The sequence below is a fragment of the Notolepis coatsorum genome, assembly GCF_963971535.1.
Source record: "Notolepis coatsorum genome assembly, contig: SCAFFOLD_2815, whole genome shotgun sequence".
NCBI lineage: Eukaryota > Metazoa > Chordata > Actinopteri > Aulopiformes > Paralepididae > Notolepis > Notolepis coatsorum.
Genome location: NW_028172848.1, coordinates 5,001 through 19,988, shown reverse-complemented (window position 1 = coordinate 19,988; position 14,988 = coordinate 5,001). Strand labels below are relative to the sequence as shown.

General features: G+C 50.8%; 1 protein-coding gene across 1 annotated transcript; it reads right to left on the bottom strand.

The window, feature by feature from the left end:
• Positions 1-645: 645 nt before the first annotated feature.
• On the bottom strand, positions 646-14,580 carry bnc2 (basonuclin zinc finger protein 2; the record flags this gene model as incomplete). The annotated part of the gene is given in 16 exon segments (XM_084338938.1): positions 646-1,037; positions 1,039-1,296; positions 1,298-1,728; positions 1,731-1,977; positions 1,979-2,065; positions 2,067-2,348; positions 2,350-2,409; positions 2,411-2,453; positions 2,455-2,477; positions 2,479-2,532; positions 2,534-2,677; positions 2,679-2,728; positions 2,731-2,974; positions 2,977-3,162; positions 3,164-3,181; positions 14,437-14,580. Coding segments are annotated over 16 exon segments (2,663 nt in total), but the record flags the coding sequence as incomplete, so codon positions are not given.
• Between the last annotated feature and the right edge of the window lie 408 nt (positions 14,581-14,988).

The window sequence follows — 14,988 nt, the reverse complement described above, 5'->3', positions numbered from 1 at the left end:
TGTCTTTCTCACACTGACACCCTACTCTTCTGAACTCTGACTTGACAAGGAGCAGATGTCGCTAAACATTAGCCAAACAGATGTTAATTGAAACGTATATCTAGGTAAATGAAACGGGATACTGCACGGCTCAGACGGCGTGTTTTTTCAACAATTATTCCACTCACACAAAAGTAAATATGAAGTGACTCGTCACACGCTTAACTGTGGGCCTGACCAAAGAAAACCTCTAATGTGTGTAAAACAAAAATAAATAATAACAATTACAGTAAGCATGGTTAAATAATGAGAGAAAACTATTGTACAATGAGGGCAATGGGGATAATCTATTTAACATAACCCTATACTTATGACATCACAACCTGAATAATCCCTTGTGACTGATGACGTCAGAACCTGAATAATCCCTTGTGACTGATGACATCAGAACCTGAATAATCCCTTGTGTCTGATGACATCACAACCTGAATAATCCCTCGTGTCTGATGACATCACAACCTGAATAATCCCTCGTGTTTGATGACATCACAACCTGAATAATCCCTCGTGTCTGATGACATCACAGCCTGAATAATCACCATGTGACTGATGACATCACAACCTGAATAATCACGTGTGTGTGTTGTCGAGTGTGCGCTCACTGACCTGTCTCGGCTCCGTCGGGAAGGGAAGGCGGCGTTGCAGCCGGACACAGTGCACACGTGCATCTCCTTGAGGTGCACATTCTTGTAGTGCAGCTTGACGCTGTAGGAGCTCTTGAAGCTCTTCTTACACACATAGCAGATCTTGGGGTCGGGGCTCGCGTCTCCCGGGTCTTCGTCTGGCGAATGCGAGGAGGGGAACTTGGGCGAGCTGGAGCCGTAGCCCATCGAGGAGATGAAGCTCTCGTGCAGCGCGGCCATGCTGGCGGCAGCGGCCGCCGCCATGCCTCCGTTGTAGAGGCCGTACTGGCTCATGCAGAACATGTCGTAGGTGGGGTCGTTGAGCTCCTCCTTGATCTTGATGGGTGGGCGGTTGGGGGAAGGGGGCGAGCGGGGTCTTATCCTCCATCTCCTTCCTCAACCGGGCCTCCTCCTCGCCGCCCTCCTCCCTGTGCTCCTTGTCCAGACCCCCTCCTCCGCCCCCCCTGCCGCGTCTCTGCCGCTGCTCCTCCACGTCCATCATCTCGTCGCGGTAGAACATCTTGGACTCTGAGGTCTCGGACTCGTTCTCGAAGTCCCGCTCGTGATCCTGGTCCTCGGAGGTGAAGCTGTCCATGCAGCGGATCTCACTGGAGCTGCGCAGGTCGTTGCCCGCCGCCCCTGCTCTCGCTGCGCGCTCCTTCCCGACACTCGTCCTCGTTGTGCCTCATCATGCCTCTCATGGCCAGGCCGGGGCTCATCTCGTCCTGGGAGGGGGACTGGTGCCCACTGCCCCCGCTGTGGTGCCCACTGCCCCCACTGTGGTGTCCACTGCCACTACTGTGGTGCCCACTGCCGTTGTTGTTGTTGTTGCTGTTGCAGTTCCCGTTCACCTTGACGTTGTTGTGGAGGTGGGACGACGGGTGGTGGTGGTGGTGGTTGTGGTGGTGGTGGCAGTCGTCGTCCTCGTCCTCGTCCTTGTCGTCGTCGTACTCGTCCGCCACGTCGATCACCTCCTTCTCGATCTTCACGGGCATGCTGGACTTACGAGGCTTCTTCTTGGGGGTGGGGTCACTGACGGCCGTGGGGGGTTCGTGGTTGATACCGGGGTGGGCAGGCGGTGGTGCCCCGCCTCTGACATGTGGAGGTGGTGGTTGTGGGAGGCCGCGGCCGCAGCGACGGCCAGGATGTGCTGCTGCTGCTGCTCCATCAGGGAGGTGCTGTTGGTGGTGCCGGGCAGGATGGGGCTGGTGGGCAGCGACGCCGGAGGGCTGCCCAGGTGGTCCGCGGGGGACAGAAGCGTGCGGTAGAACGGGGGCACCGGTTGCACCGGCTGCACCGACTTCAGCGAGGGGAAACACCAGCGGGCTGTGCAGGGGCGACTGGAGCATGGTGTCCAGGGGCGGGGTGGTGAAGCCCATGGGGGGCCTGCCGGGACTGGTGAGGGGAAAAGCCATGACCGTTCTTGGCGCTCGAGATGACGGGCGTGCCACTGCTCGAGGTGGCGCGGATGAGGTCCTTGTCCCGGTTGTTGCGCAGCATGGGCATGTGCAGGCGGGGGTTGGGGTTGGCACTGTGGCGGTTGCGGCTCCGCAGTGAGCTGAAGACCATGTTGCAGCCCTCGATGGTGCAGCGGTGCTTTATCTTGAGGTGCACGGCGTTGTAGTGGATCTTCAGCGTGCCCTTGTCGTAGAAGGTCTTGCCGCAGGAGTTGCAGCACACGCGGCCCCTTGCGCGACGTGGCCCCCATGCGGCGCATGCGGTGCATCTTGGAGGAGAAGGAGGAGTGTGGTGATGGCCTTGGACTGCTCGTTCTTTACAAAGTGGTGGTTGCACCTGGTGGTCGTTCAGACTGCTCGGCCTGCTGGGGCTGATTCTGAGGCTGCTGGCCCTGCTGCTGCTGCTGCTGCTGCTGCCTGTTGTTGCTGCTGCTGGTGCTGCTGCTGGAGCTGTGTCTGCTGCTGCTGCTGCTGGGCCTGGTGGGCAGAGGGGGTCGGCGAGATCGGCGACGCCCGGTTGCTGGGCTCTGTCTTGGGCTCGATGCTGTTGTTCATAGCCTCCCAGGCTTACGCGGCTCGGGCTCTGGCCGCTGCGGAAGGGCGAAAGGACACCTCGGACTCGCTGGTCTCCACCTGTTCGCTCTGGTTGGGCAGGCTGGGCTCGCGGAGCCGCAGGGCCGACTGTTCTATAGGCAGGCCGTTGGGGGGCAGGCCCAGCATGGGCGCGGAGACCGTGTTGATGTACTGGAAGGGCAGCAGGAAGGCGAGGCTGTTGGGGATGTTCTCGAAGTGGTGGATGCTGCTGGAGGGGCTGCTGCTGGTCTCCAGGTGCGTCAGGAGCGCGGGGCTGCGGAGACCCGGTTGTTGCTCTCGATGAACGTCCTGATGCCAGAGTCCGTCTTGGCCGAGGAACCGTCACCAGCCTGGCCCTCCTTCTCCTGTATGGCCATCAGCTCCACGATGGACTTGGTCTCGCCGAAGCGCAGGAACTGCTGCAGGGTGATGATCTCTTCTTCCCGGGACATGATGCTCCAGCGGTCCAGGCACCTTGCCTGCAGTGTCCTGGAGGCCCAGGAGGAGACAGGAGAGGGAAGACAAACACACAGAAACATTATTGATCTTGCATAATGACCGTGGTCAATGGAGAGGAGAGAGTCTGCGTGGTGGGGGGTGGTGGGGGTGAGGCTTTCTGCTCGTGAAATCCAGGGCCCCCTGGAGCGACGAGTAAATAATAGAGCTCTGTCTACTCCTCCCTCCTCCGTCTCTCTCTCCTATCCTCCTCCCTCCTCCGTCTCTCTTTCCTATCCTCCTTTTTCCCTCTTCATTTCTACCTATTAATCAGCCGTGCAAATGCAGTCATTAGCCACACAGTGATGAGAACCGGCGAGAGTTTAATCGAGTCTAAAGCAAACAAATGGAGACCACTGGGGTGGGGGGGCTCTATTAGCGGGTGTCTGCGAAACTCCAACATTGCGGGGGACGTCGATCTGCTTGCTGTGAGACTCTTTAACTCTTTTTTATAAGAAGACGTTGAACTCTCGCTGAGACTCCCACTGTACAATGCACACAGTCCCTGCTTATATTTACATCCTGGCGTCAAACGGAGTTAAAAAAAAATTAAGCTGTTAAAGGAAATAATAGGATGATTAACAGGAGCCACTATCGCTACCTTGGTTTGCAGGCATTTTTCTTAGTGCACACCCCATCTCTAAGGGAATGTAATTGTCGGGGGGGTGGGGAGGGGGGGGGGGGGGGGGGGGCTGCTACGAGGGAATGGCGTTGGACATCCAAATAGGAAAATCTCATGTTTATTTAAGCTCGTCTTTGAAGACGCCTTGGAGGTGACACTGAGCTTGCGTTCCACTCATTAGGCAGGCTGTGGATCAGTGTTTACCATGCGTTATGTTAATGAGGTTTACAGGACGCATATCTTCTCTGTCAGATTAAATATTAATGAAGGCGCACTTCGTCGCGGGGGGAGCGTGTGTCAACTGAAAATGCATGCGCTTGCAGTTACTGTTATCTGCCCGCAGAAGAGGGGCAGAGACATAATGAAGCGAATGTCGATGGTCGTTTATTCCGCGCGCGGCTCCGCCGCTTTCCCCCCCAACCCCGTTGCGCCAGGAAGGCTCTGCTAGCGTGGGAAACAAGTTTCCACCCTGGGAGAACACAATCCGCTCCGACGGGAGACTTAAGCTTTATTCCAAAAGGCGCTTTTTGGGAGATGGCGCTATAAACCGCTGAAAAATAAAACGCCCAGACTCTTTGCAAATGCGGACGTTGCCAAACAGCGAGACATGGCAAGGATTCTGGGAAAAGAATGTTGGCAAGGCCTGAAGTGTTGGCTCTGTGGTTGCAGCTCCTAACTTTGATGTGCGGAACATTTGACCTAGTGCTTCGGTTCCCGCGGGTGAACCCACTGCGGTGCTCTGTGTAGTGAACGATATAATCATTAGATGTTAATTAGTTGACGAGAGTAGCTTTAAATATGACTTTAAACATAGTCATAGAATGCTATGATCTAATTAGGACATAAAGATGGAGAAGTGTGCTCGAAGCTGCTGCTGCTGCCACTGTTACCGCTGTTTAAAGTGTGTGTGTGTGTGTCTGTATTTGTGTATGCTAAAGGGAGAGAGAGAGAGAGAGAGAGATGAGAGAGAGAGAGAGAGAGAGAGAGAGAGAGGAGAAGAGAGAGAGAGAGAGAGAGAGAGACAGAGAGAGAGAGAGAGAGAGAGAGAGGAGAGAGAGAGAGAGAGAGAGAGAGAGAGAGAGAGAGAGAGCGCACGCGCGCAAATATCTCAGTTAGCACAAGGTCCTTAGGGGACCAAACGCAAGTGACATCAAGGGAACGATGCAAGCGATGACAATTAGTCACAGCGCTACGGTAACATTTGGGTACACGGCCGCTGCCTGCTAGGATCCATAAAAGATAAATGGCAACTCTGGTGAATAAGAATCTGCAAAAACCAACATCACAAAGCACAAAGGGCGTGTAAGGAGAAAAACAGAAGATAAATGTTTAAAGAGATAGAGCGAGAGGGAGATGGAGAGGGTGAGAGGGAGAGAGAGGAAGAGAGAGAGAGAGAGAGACAGAGAAAAAAGAGCAGAAAATCTTGAGAAAATGAAAGTGAGAGAGAAGAGAAGGCAGAGGGGGTGCTGAGCGGTTTCACATCATGCCTTCAGATATACTGGAGAAATAGATCTTCTGAGACGAAACATCAATAGTCACTGGGGTATTTGTTGTTAAATATACATTAAAAAACATTTTACACTTTCATTCTGTGTGCGCTCTGAAGTTTTAGCCTGGAGGTATGACTTTAAATTCTAGCCTGGGTGCTATTATTTCATCGTGCAGGCCGCTTGGGCATTTGTACTTGATTCAATTGAAATAAGAAATACAATTTAAATAAAAAATTAAAGCAAATTAGAAAGTGAATGCTTACATAGTTTTAGAGGGAGAACATTGTTGTAAAATTGCTGTCCTGAAAAAAGTATAGCTGTCTTTTTTTAACGCATGCTTTTTGACCACGTACTTAAAGAAAAACGTGTGCTCCGCACACATGTACCGCTACACACTCTGAGGTCTAATTCGAAACATTAAAAAGGGACCCTTTTAATCAATTTATATAATTCTGTGAAAGAAAAACACGCATGAAAAATCACACAGTTCACGCGCATTCACCTTGTGACGTGATGTGCTTCAATGTGGAAGAACCGCCCTATCGGGGTCATTTGTAGGCCGCTTCAAAGTAGCATTAAATCTCTTGAAATCGAGAAGATAAAGATTCATAAAATTCACAAGCTTCTGGCTCCTCGAGGCAGGGTGTTCTATGTGACCTCCACGAATCAACGGGGGATAATTAGTCTCATACCCTGACTTGCCACGTAAAACAAAGCGGCAGGGAAGAGTTCCAAGTTCAAAGTTCAACGTGCATGACATAACCAAGTCAGTGTCCCTCCAAAACACACACACACACACACGCACACGCACACGCACACGCACACACACACACACACACACACACACACACACACACACACACACACACAGAGCCATCCCTTCAATCACACACTGGGCCAAGTATGGCTTATGCGTTTATCTTATCCGCCCCCCCCCCGCCTTGTTGTTAAATCAAACAAAAAGCCCGAACACAACGACAACACAGCGCCGTAATGTTTACCAAATGGAACCCGTTAGCGTCGGCGAAGGCCAGCCAGCTGTCAAGATACAGGTCAGCGCCTCTGCTATGCACTGCGGGCCCCGTCTGAGTGGGGGCTACGAAAACACTCCTCCTCGCTCACTGTTCCACTGGCTTTCTGGAGCCCAATCAACAGGGGCTTACAGGCCACACAGCCTGGCTCCGGAGCGGGGGGAGAAACTCAAGCTCGCTTGTCGGGGAGTCGAGCGAGAGCGTCGAGCGGGAGGCGAGTTGGGAAACATTTGGAGGGGGACAAGCTTGACTAGAGTTCTGCTCCGGGGGGAACCCTCATGTGCTTTTTATTTAAGTTAGGGAACTTCTCATTACATGGCCATTTCTTTAACCCCACAACGATAACCGTGGTATGTAATGTTATATTTCACAATTCCCCTGTTTTATTGTAACAATATAAAATTCCAGACCACAAGATATGGTCTAGAAAAACAGCTAAACACTCGGTAAACAGTGATAGATCATCAAAGTTAGCGAAAGTAGCGGCGCGTCTCGCGGCACTGTGCGGCTCGGGTGTTTTCCTTTACCCTCAGCGAACCCCTGGCGCACGGTGACGATTATATGGTTATATTATTTTCTCTAAGAATGCCACGTAGAAAGTGCTTTTATGTTCAAACGAAACCCATGTAATGTGAAACCACTTATGAATCAAACGCCGGCTAATTAAATGCCTCTCTCACCCCTCAATGAGAAACACCAAGTGTGTGTGCGTGTGTGTTTGTGTGCTGCGCGCGTGCGTGCGTGCGTGTGTCAGTACACACGTGCACGCATGCATAAGCATGAGTATGTACAAGTTGGCACATATTTGCAGACAAACACAGGTCCCTGTAGCCCTCACTGCTTCTCACAGCCCACTCCACCATTAGTCCTGCGACGACGAGAGTAACAAATATGCCATTAGAAGCACTTTTACAAGTAGGCACTCATCTTCCAATTAGCTTAATGTGGCCCCTCTTCCCCCCCCCCCCCCCCCCCCCCCCCCCCTCCTCTGGTACACTCCCTCCAGTAAAATCTCATTAATCCACAGCCTCCCCCTCACCTCCCCCAGCACTATGACATATTACGCTGTCATTATGCATCCTTGAGTTCTTTAAACAATATGGCTAAACCCTCTCTTTGCCAGGTTAATGACTATTAGCCAATGATTACATCTGTGTGAGACGACGGGGTACACACTTTATCCGGTGGACGGCCGGGCGGCCGTTAGTTTACTACTTAAGCACGCCCGCCACCGCGTGTCACTCGGAATTAATCTGGTGGCAGGCGGTGTTTATTCATCTCACTGCCACCGCTATACACAAACACACACACACACACACACACACACACACACACACACACACACACACACACACACACACACACACACACGCACACGCACGCACACACACACACACACACACACACACACACACACACACACACACACACACACACACACACACACACACACACACACACACACACACACACACACACAGTCACACACACACACACACACACACACACACGCTACACACACGCTACACTTGCTAGTTCATGGCTATCCCCAATAATAATACCGGGATGGTGAGTGTTGTGTGGTGGGGGTGGGGGGGGGGGGGGGGGTTTCCTGCCTTGTAAATTATCGCTGACAAGGAGGATGAGCAAATTATGGCCTTGTCATGCGCCGGGGCAAAACACTGTCAGTTAAAACAAAGCAGCCAATTATGCAATTAGCTTGGCCGCGCGCTGCATGCGCCGTATTAACGGCCTGGATGTGCAGCGTTGTTGGGGCTGCTGCCGGGTGGTTTGCATTAGGGATTAAGGGCTGAGAACACACATGCGTTTCACTAATCATCACCTATCATACTCAGCGACCCAGTCCGTTTGGCAGGCGATGGAGAGAGAGATGCTGCGCGCAAGCACCGAGCAAACAAGGCTAATGTTTGCTGTTAATACGGGCGAGTCGTACTGCGTTGCATTGTGTCGGACGGGGCGATCTGTGACCCGTAAGGATGGCGTCTTTCGTAACGGAGATACCCCGCCGCTGTTACGTTATGACATATAATAGTCAGATCAAGCTGTTTACAGTTGCAGCTTGGCCTATAGACATATCCGTGACATCTGCGTGGGGGTTATCGTGTAGACCGGCGTTTGCGTGGGACGACAGCTACGCTGGAGGCGTGTTCACCTCGGGGCGGCTCGGTGTGACCGACCAATCACGAGGCGGTAGCACTCGCAAACGCGGGAGGACAGGCTCTCTCTCACACAATGGCAAAGTGAACCATGGGAAAGGAATTGATCCGCCAATCGCCTCGCGGCCCATGCGATCACCACCGGGCCCCCGGGGGAATCGCCATTGATCCCCAGGCCTGCTCTCAGATCCAGATCCCTGAAAAAGCTGCTCTATCCCCGTGTTCGTCACTTCAAGGGAGGTTAAGCAGAAGTTCCTTGTGATCTGAGAAGGTCTTGAACCTTGGTGCCTCCTCCTCCCTTTCTCTCTCCTTCCCCATCTCCGGCTGTATGAATAATGCAGAGGGGCTAGTGGCGAGGGGTGCCATGGGGGATGGGTTCACACAAAGCCCAGTAGCCTGGAGCCATCACATCAGAGGGCCAGAGCTCCCAAGGCCCAGGCCCAACACCCATTGGCTCCCCAGTGGCAGAGTCGGAGGTCATCTGTGAACAACCGTCTCTGCTTCCTCCACTCTGATGGGCCACAGACCAATCGATACACCCAGACGTGGGTGGAGGACATTTGTAAGAACTATAGGGGTTAGAATTAGCACTCTGTGATCGTGCTAAACGTCACGTTCATGCTCCATACATCAAAACAGATGCTAGCTGTCAGGTGCAACACAACATGGAGCTGGTGTGTCGACTCTAGATATGAACAAATCATTTCTCACCTCCTCACCTTCTTAACTACACCTGGCTGTGCCAGTGGACTTGTCTCAAGCCCCGCCCCTCTTTTCTTGATCCTCCAATCACAACTAGACAAACTTTGTTTGACCAAACTTTGTGCTACTGTTGTGATTGGAGGATCGAAAGAAGAGGGCGGGAGCTGACACTAGTCCTGATATTCCTTTGCGCCGTCACTTGTTTTTATATTCCCTGATGAAGAAGTTGAAACGTGTTTAGGCACCAAGCCAATTTATTGAAGACTTTTTTTTAATTTTTTATTTTTTATTATTATTATTTTTTGTCCCTCCTTTTTCCTCAGTTTCTCTCCAATCCCAATGTTAGTCGTTATGCCAATTCCCAATCCCCTTCCTGGTCGCTGCGCACCTACCCCCTACGGTCGGTCTGGGAGAGTGGAGGCTATCACATGCTTTATTGAAGACTTTTTAAATTTTTTGAAAATAATCATTTTTTTGGTTTTGGCTCATTGATCAAGGCAAGTCTAAACCTTTTTTGTCTCATGATCCACTTGAGATGTTGGATGTTCTCTAGGTACCATAAAAATCCGTCTCAATGGCAACTTTGGAATGGACATATCTTATAAGAGCATTTTTTATAATGTAAAAAAAACAAAACAGCCTGTGTTTTTATGAAGGATGATAGTCTATGATCTATGATGTCGATAGTGATGGACAGAGACCTCGGAGAGTCTGGCTGAAGAATAAGGACTTGTCTTGATCCCCTGGAGAGGAGGGATTCACACAAGCAAGCCAGACTTGGTGAATCCTGTTTTCCATAACGCCAGCCACCCCCCGTTAAAAGACAGCTGACTTGGAAACCCAGGTGATTCAATAAAGTCCACACATGGCCCTCTGCGCTCACTCATATTCCTTCATTACAACTTAAACCAGACCCGCTCCGAGTTGGATTCCTTGTCCGTTATTTAATTATCCGAGGCGCAAGGGTCCCCTCTTGGTCAATATTACACTCATCACTGCCGGAGGAGGCTGCCCACTGAGCTCTGGTGTGAGCGAACGCCATGAGGCCACGGGCCTATTTCACCGGGCCAGACACACCGATCAACCAACCGCAGCCCCGAGGTACCCTGCGTTCACCTTTCAACCTGATTTAACTCCAGGCTTTGGTTAAAAATTCATGACGGTGCGTCAGCTGTTGCTGAGGGCACACTAATCAACTGGAGTGAGATTTATAACAGGGTTGCAGGCAGGGGATGGGTTGGTGTGCGTGCGTGTGTGTGCGTGTGCGTGTGTGTGTGTGTGTGTGTGTGTGTGTGTGTGTGTGTGTGTGTGTGTGGTGGTAAGGGGGGGGGGGGGGGCTTTACCACAGGAGGGTGAGTCACAACCTGGCACTCCCCAACGTCCAGGTGGCCCTCGCTGAACAGTTTCCCCTCTTTTTGTTCTCCTTTTCTTTCTTTCTTTCTACCTGTTTTTGGGTAGCACAGCCCCTTGGATGAAAGAGAACGTCTTGCAACCTCTGGTTCACCCAGCCCCCCCTCCCACCTTTTGTTTTAAATCTGTCCCTGTGCATCTGTCAAAGGGGAAAGGACAGTCCTTTGGACACAGACCAACAGAGGTGCAGATGGGGCAGCACATGGAAGCCATTTCAGGGCCCTAGTGCACTGCGGAGCGAAAGTAAGCCACAGTTCTCGGATCGGAACCTCTGAAGAACCCGCCCTTGCAGCAGTTAACTGTGTGCACCGTCTGGGCCCAGGCACTGATCTATTGATTCCCTGTCTCCTTTCACAAGGCATCCACGGTAACGCTGGCCCCGCCTCGCCGCCAAAGCAACCATAGCCGTGGTCAACGTGTAAAAACTCAGCGGACCCAGCGTAGGGCCAGGGGGGACGCCTCAGAGAACGGGGGGGGGGGGGGATAGAGGCGGCGGGGGAGCGCCTGATGGTTCACATTAATTGAGGGTGATTCGTGTGATCTGCTGGGTCGGGAGATGCAGCAGCCAGGCCTGTCCCAGGCCTGGGAGACAGATGTGGGGGCCGCACCGCTCCCTCCAGGGCCAATGGAGAGCAGTGAGGCGGCTGAGGAATGGCCTGTCTGTCCAGTGGGGGTGGAAGGAGGCTTTGGTGTGATGGCCTCCTTTTCTCTCCCTCTTAAATCACATCTCCTTTGTCTTGATTACTATTTTGGCAAGCGGCCGGTGTGCGGAGAAGGTGCATTAACATATGCTCACAATTTGCTCCTTGGCTGCACGGCTACAACGTGTTTGTATTGTGCGCTGATGTATCTGTCGTTCCTGCTCCCCTTCTGTGTAACGCCGACCTCCTAACACACATTATCCAAGCTGTTGAAGGAGGGGGGAAAAAATAGGGTCTTTTGAAGATTAGCGTTGCTGGAATAAGAACAAGTAGAACTATGCTACATGATATTTGTTGAATGTTCTACCTAATGCAGGCTAATGAGATATGTGCCTCAGGTTCCAGCAGATCAAACCAATGTGTAACATTATTATTATCGATTATAGTAAGGAAAGTGTCGAAAAGGTCATGTTTTTTTGGGAGGCTTTGTTTTTTCCCCGACTGTTCTGAAGTCAGCTGCGGTGTGCCTCTGATGTACAGATGACACTGTACCCTATATACGCACGGCTGACTTACAGAAATAGAGGTGAAAAGTAAACGTACTGCATGGTAAACCCGTGACCCTGGTGTTTTGGTTAGAGGTGTCTGTGGCCCCCGGATGCACCATTAGAGCAGCTTCTCCCGATCTCTGCTACAGAGCATGCGGGAGGAAAGAGAATAAGCTAATGGACTCTTTACTTAATGTGATCAGAGCCATTATTGACATGCTGCCAGGAAGATGCAAGAGCATTAACTCAACCCTCCTTCTCCTGGTCCCTCCCTCCTCCTCCTCCTCCTCCTCCTCCTCCTCCTCCTCCTCACCACTCCTGGACCCCAGTATTTCACCACCCTGCCTGCCTGACGGACGGACCGACTCGCCCCGGGGCACGAGGGCCTCTAAGGGGGCCACATGGATGCCCCAGAAGAGTCTGAGTCTTTTGTCAATTTTAAAGGGAAATCTATACAACTTTCTAATATATATATATATATATATTTCTGTGGAGGAATGCAGAACTGGAACACTGTGGAACACAGTGCAGTGTAGTACGCTTGGAAGCATTATTCATAAAAGAATCGATTGAAAATGAAATCAGCTTCAGACGGTGGGTGTGTGTTTGTAACGACGTGACTCGTTTTGGATCTATTCTTCCAAAGAGTCCAACGCATCCGGCACAGTTGAAACCCACAGTGACAGAAACCCAGATAATATAATGTTTTTTTCCCCCCTCTGTGTTCTGTGACTGAATTTTTCATGAAGTATAATTTTGCCACATTTGCACAATGTATCGATCACAAATGAGAGAGGCAGATGATGTTCAGAGGTACTGTTAAAAATATAGAAAGAATGAAAGAAAGAAAGAAAGAAAGAAAGAAAGAAAGAAAGAAAGAAAGAAAGAAAGAAAGAAAGAAAGAAAGAAAGAAAGAAAGAAAGAAAGAAAGAAAGAAAGAAAGAAAGAAAGAAAGAAAGAAAGAAAGAAAGAGGAAAAACAACATTTGGCCAGGGTGAAACATCACGTTGGGAGGGTCACATACTGTCGGCTCCTACTGAAATTACACTGGTGTGTAGTGTCTCCGATTTAAAATGGCCTCATTGGAATTGTTGCCTGCCGCGTGAGTTGGCCCATTCATCTTGAAAGAGGTGGGTGGCTGTGTGGCTGCAGTGTGATTTACACTACCGCACCTGAATGCCAGAACATCTCTCCCTGTGGCATGTCACACAGCCAGCGGTGCACAGGATGTGTGTGTGCTTGTATGTGTGTGTGTGTGTGTGTGTGTCTTTGCATGTATGTATGTGTGTGTGTGTGTGTGTGTGTGTGTGTGTGTCTCTTTGCATGTATGTATGTGTGTGTGTGTGTGTCTCTCTGTATGTGTGTGTGTGTGCGTGCGTGCGTGCGTGCGTGTGTGTGTGTGTGTGTGTGTGTGTGTGTGTGTGTGCGTGCGTGTGTGCGTGTGTGTGTGTGTGCGGGGGTACAACAGGAAGTGGTGCTCCGGTCTCCTGGGGCAGGGTTCCAGGGCCCTGGGCCTGTCTACTGTCATAAGTTCCAGAATGTTGATTACTTACTGCAAAAATAAACATCATTACCATCTGCTGCTGCCCGATGCTGTACTGAAACCTATACACCAAGAAAAGCTCTAGACCATCAAAACACACAAAATGGAGAACAATAACCCCAAAAGAAAAAGAAGAAGAAGAAGAAGAAATCAGACATCATGTGCATTTTTTTTCTTCTTTCCGCGGGCGCCCCCGCCACACAATAACTCAGATGAACAGCTCTCATCCTGGGATGCTTAAAATGAAACCAAAACAAAAACAAACAAAAAAATACATAAAACAAGGCCTATTTATATATATATATATATATCTACAGTATATATTGCAGCGCAGGTAGTGGAAAACAAAAGGTTTACCAGGACGCTCGCCGAGAGCGCTGGGACAGTGGGGGTCTCTCAAGAGCGCAGAGGCCTGGCGGAGCCGGCAGATGTTTGATCCATCCTCGGCACATCTGGTCCTCAACACACTCAATTCATTCCACTGGACTTCTTTGCACATTTTCATTGTTCCTCACGGTACACTAAACTCAGCCTTTCTCCTGTGCTCCTCGCAAAATTCACTATTCACTTACATTCACACTACCTGCCCCCTTTACAAAGAGCACTGGTTAACACACAGGCGTTTGGTATGTGCGTGCGTGTATACTGTATGTATGTGTGCGTGTGTGTACATTATGTTTGTGTGTGTGTGAGATTGATATTGGTTTTGCAGGCCTAAATGATATTTGTCCCTTAACAAACATCTACGTTTATTGTTATCCCCCCCCCCCCCCCCCCCCCCCCATAGCTGTGAACAAGTCCCTTCTGCAGGTTAGATTTAGCCGTAATACCCCAGTAAGGACACGCCATCCCAATGGCACCCCGGCAGCGAAATGAGAGCTGCCATTCCGGCTCTAGTGGGCCCTGTGAGGGTCATACGGTGCTTAACAGCTTCATTGTTTTCCTTTATGGTTGGGAGCAGAGGGGGAACGTGGGCCATACACTGAGTCCGGGAGCCCGGGCCAGGCGACGTGACAAGAGGACTGTCAACTCCCCGTAACTCGCCATGTAACTTCCTTTAATAAATGTCAACTCCGTGACCTCGCCGCAAATCTCATGCGCAGGGCGGGCGGGCGGGGCGCGTCAGCCGGCCCGGCGTGGCCACACAATGTCTGGGCCTGGCCCCCGGTGACACGGGGGAAGTGGAAGGAACCGCTGCACTGTTTGTTCAGAGGGAGACACGGGGCCACCTGGAGACCCAGGTCCGAGACCACCGGAGAAAAACATAACCTCCAGGGTGTGACTGTGTGTGTGTGTGTGTGTGTGTGTGTGTGTGACAGGAGTCTCTGTGGGGACGGTGTGTCGCTGGTGGTGACTGGTGTGTGTGTGTGTGTGCGTGTGCGTGTGTGTGTGTGTGTGTGTGACTCATTCTCATACAGCACTCATGTGTATAGAACATGCAAAAGAAAAAGCAGGCCTACTTACTACTGAATAATATTTTTTTTTTTATTATTATTATTATTATTATTATTATTATTATTATTATTATTATTATTATTATTATTATTATTATTATTATTATTATTATTATTATTATTATTATTATTACTTTTACATTTGCACAAGCACAGATCGCCATAATGTCCATAATATGCGAG